At 35.9% G+C, this 2,327-nt stretch overlaps 1 protein-coding gene across 1 annotated transcript in view; it reads left to right on the top strand.

Annotated features, from left to right (window-relative positions):
• Window positions 1–88: 88 nt before the first annotated feature.
• NAEGRDRAFT_74100 (uncharacterized protein) overlaps window positions 89–2,327 on the top strand; it is a gene marked incomplete at both ends in the record, with an annotated part of 5,157 nt that continues 2,918 nt past the window's right edge. The window contains one exon of the mRNA XM_002670898.1: window positions 89–2,288. Coding sequence (XP_002670944.1) covers window positions 89–2,288 — 2,200 coding nt within the window. The remainder of the gene's footprint in view (window positions 2,289–2,327) is intronic.

The raw sequence follows: 2,327 nt of genomic DNA on the forward strand, positions 1-2,327 counted from the left end.
TAACTCTAAGTACAATGGTGATTATCAATATGCAACAAATGCCAATTTGAATTATCCATTGGGTGTTTTGATTACACCTAATGGAGAAATGATCATTTCAGAAACATACGGTAACAGGATTCGCAGAGTATTAACAAATGGAACTATCATTCCACTGGCAGGGAGTGGAAGTTCAAATGATTGTGCAGGTATTACAGCATCTAACACTCCATTGGTAAGTCCAAAAGGAACTTATTTTAGTGCGAATGGAGATATTTATGTAGCTGAAACTCAAGGTCATAGGATTAGTAGAATTTCAAAGAATGGAATGATTGACTCTATTGCTGGTACAGGTAAATTTGGTTTTAATGGAGATAATTTATTTGCTACAGATACACAATTATCAAATCCTTTTGCAGTTGCCTTTGATCTAGAAACCCAATTGATTGTCTCAGATTCTGGTAATCATGTCATTCGTAAAATTCTTAGAAATGGAACAATGGTCATTATTGCTGGAACTGGACAATCAGGATATAATGGAGATGGAATTGATGCTAAGATTGCAAAATTAAATAATCCATCAGGTATTGTTGTGGATTCTAAAACTGGTGAGCTTTTTATTGCTGACACTGCTAATAATAGAATTAGAAAGATTTTAACAAACGGTACTATAATAACTATTGCTGGAACAGGTGAAACAGGATATAATGGAGATGGAATTGATGCAACAAGCGCTCAAATAAGAGGCGTGTATGGTATTGCCCTTGATGTTAATTCTGAGCTCTACATTGCTGATGCTAATAATTATAGGATTAGAAAGATTTTATCAAATGGAACAATTATAACTATTGCTGGAAATGGAGGCTATGGTTTCATTGATAATGTTCTTGCAACAAATGCCAAACTTGCTTTCGTTAATGGAATTGCTGTAGATACGAACGGTGAAGTTTATATTACTGAGTCTGAGAATGGATTTTCAAATCATCGAATTCGTAAAATATTGACAAATGGAACCATTATAACATTTTCAGGAACTGGTTCAAGAGGTTATTATGGTGATAATGTGGAAGCAGCTGATGCCAAATTCTATACTCCTTATTTCGTTTCTGTTCGCCAAACAACAGGTGAGGTGCTTATTTCAGATACTGGAAATAATTTCTTGAGATTGGTTTCAACAACTCGTCTATGCAATGGAACTCTAGCAAGTGATCCTATGGTTTGTAGTGGGCACGGAATATGTTATTTAACAGATGTTTGCACTTGTAACCCTGGCTATATTGGTTCATTATGTGATGTTGTGGCATGTAATGGTTTCAATTCGAGTGATCCTAGAGCTTGTAATGGACATGGTATTTGTGAAGGACCAAACATTTGTAATTGCACTACAGGTTATGTTGGTTCATTTTGTGATGTTTCTTTGTGTTATGGTTTCAATTCGAGTGATTCAAGAGTTTGTAATGGACATGGTATTTGTGAAGGACCAGATATTTGTAATTGCAGCACAGGTTATATTGGCCCACTATGTGATGATGTGGCATGTGATGGTTTCAATTCAAGTGATTCAAGAGCTTGTAATGGACATGGTATCTGTGAAGGACCAAACATTTGTAATTGCAGCACAGGTTATATTGGTTCATTTTGTGATGTTGTGGCATGTGATGGTTTTAAAATAAGTGATCCTAGAGCTTGTAATAGACATGGTATTTGTGAAGGCCCAAACATTTGTAATTGCACTACAGGTTATGTTGGTTCATTTTGTGATGTTTCTTTGTGTTATGGTTTCAATTCGAGTGATCCTAGAGTTTGTAATGGACATGGTATTTGTGAAGGACCAGATGTTTGCAATTGTACCACAGGTTATGTTGGTTCATTTTGTGATGTTGTGGCATGTGATGGTTTCAATTCAAGTGATTCAAGAGCTTGTAATAGACATGGTATTTGTGAAGGCCCAAACATTTGTAATTGCACTACAGGTTATGTTGGTTCATTTTGTGATGTTTCTTTGTGTTATGGTTTCAATTCAAGTGATCCTAGAGTTTGTAATAGACATGGTATCTGTGAAGGCCCAAACATTTGTAATTGCACTACAGGTTATGTTGGTTCATTTTGTGATGTTTCTTTGTGTTATGGTTTCAATTCGAGTGATCCTAGAGCTTGTAATGGACATGGTATTTGTGAAGGACCAGATGTTTGCAATTGTACCACAGGTTATGTTGGTTCATTTTGTGATGTTTCTTTGTGTAATGGTTTCAATTCGAGTGATCCTAGAGTTTGTAATGGACATGGTATCTGTGAAGGCCCAAACATTTGTAATTGCAGCACAGGTTATATTGGCCCACTTTGTGACG

The sequence above is a fragment of the Naegleria gruberi genome (assembly GCF_000004985.1).
Source record: "Naegleria gruberi genomic scaffold NAEGRscaffold_66, whole genome shotgun sequence".
Classification (NCBI taxonomy): Eukaryota; Heterolobosea; class Eutetramitea; order Acrasida; family Naegleriidae; genus Naegleria; species Naegleria gruberi.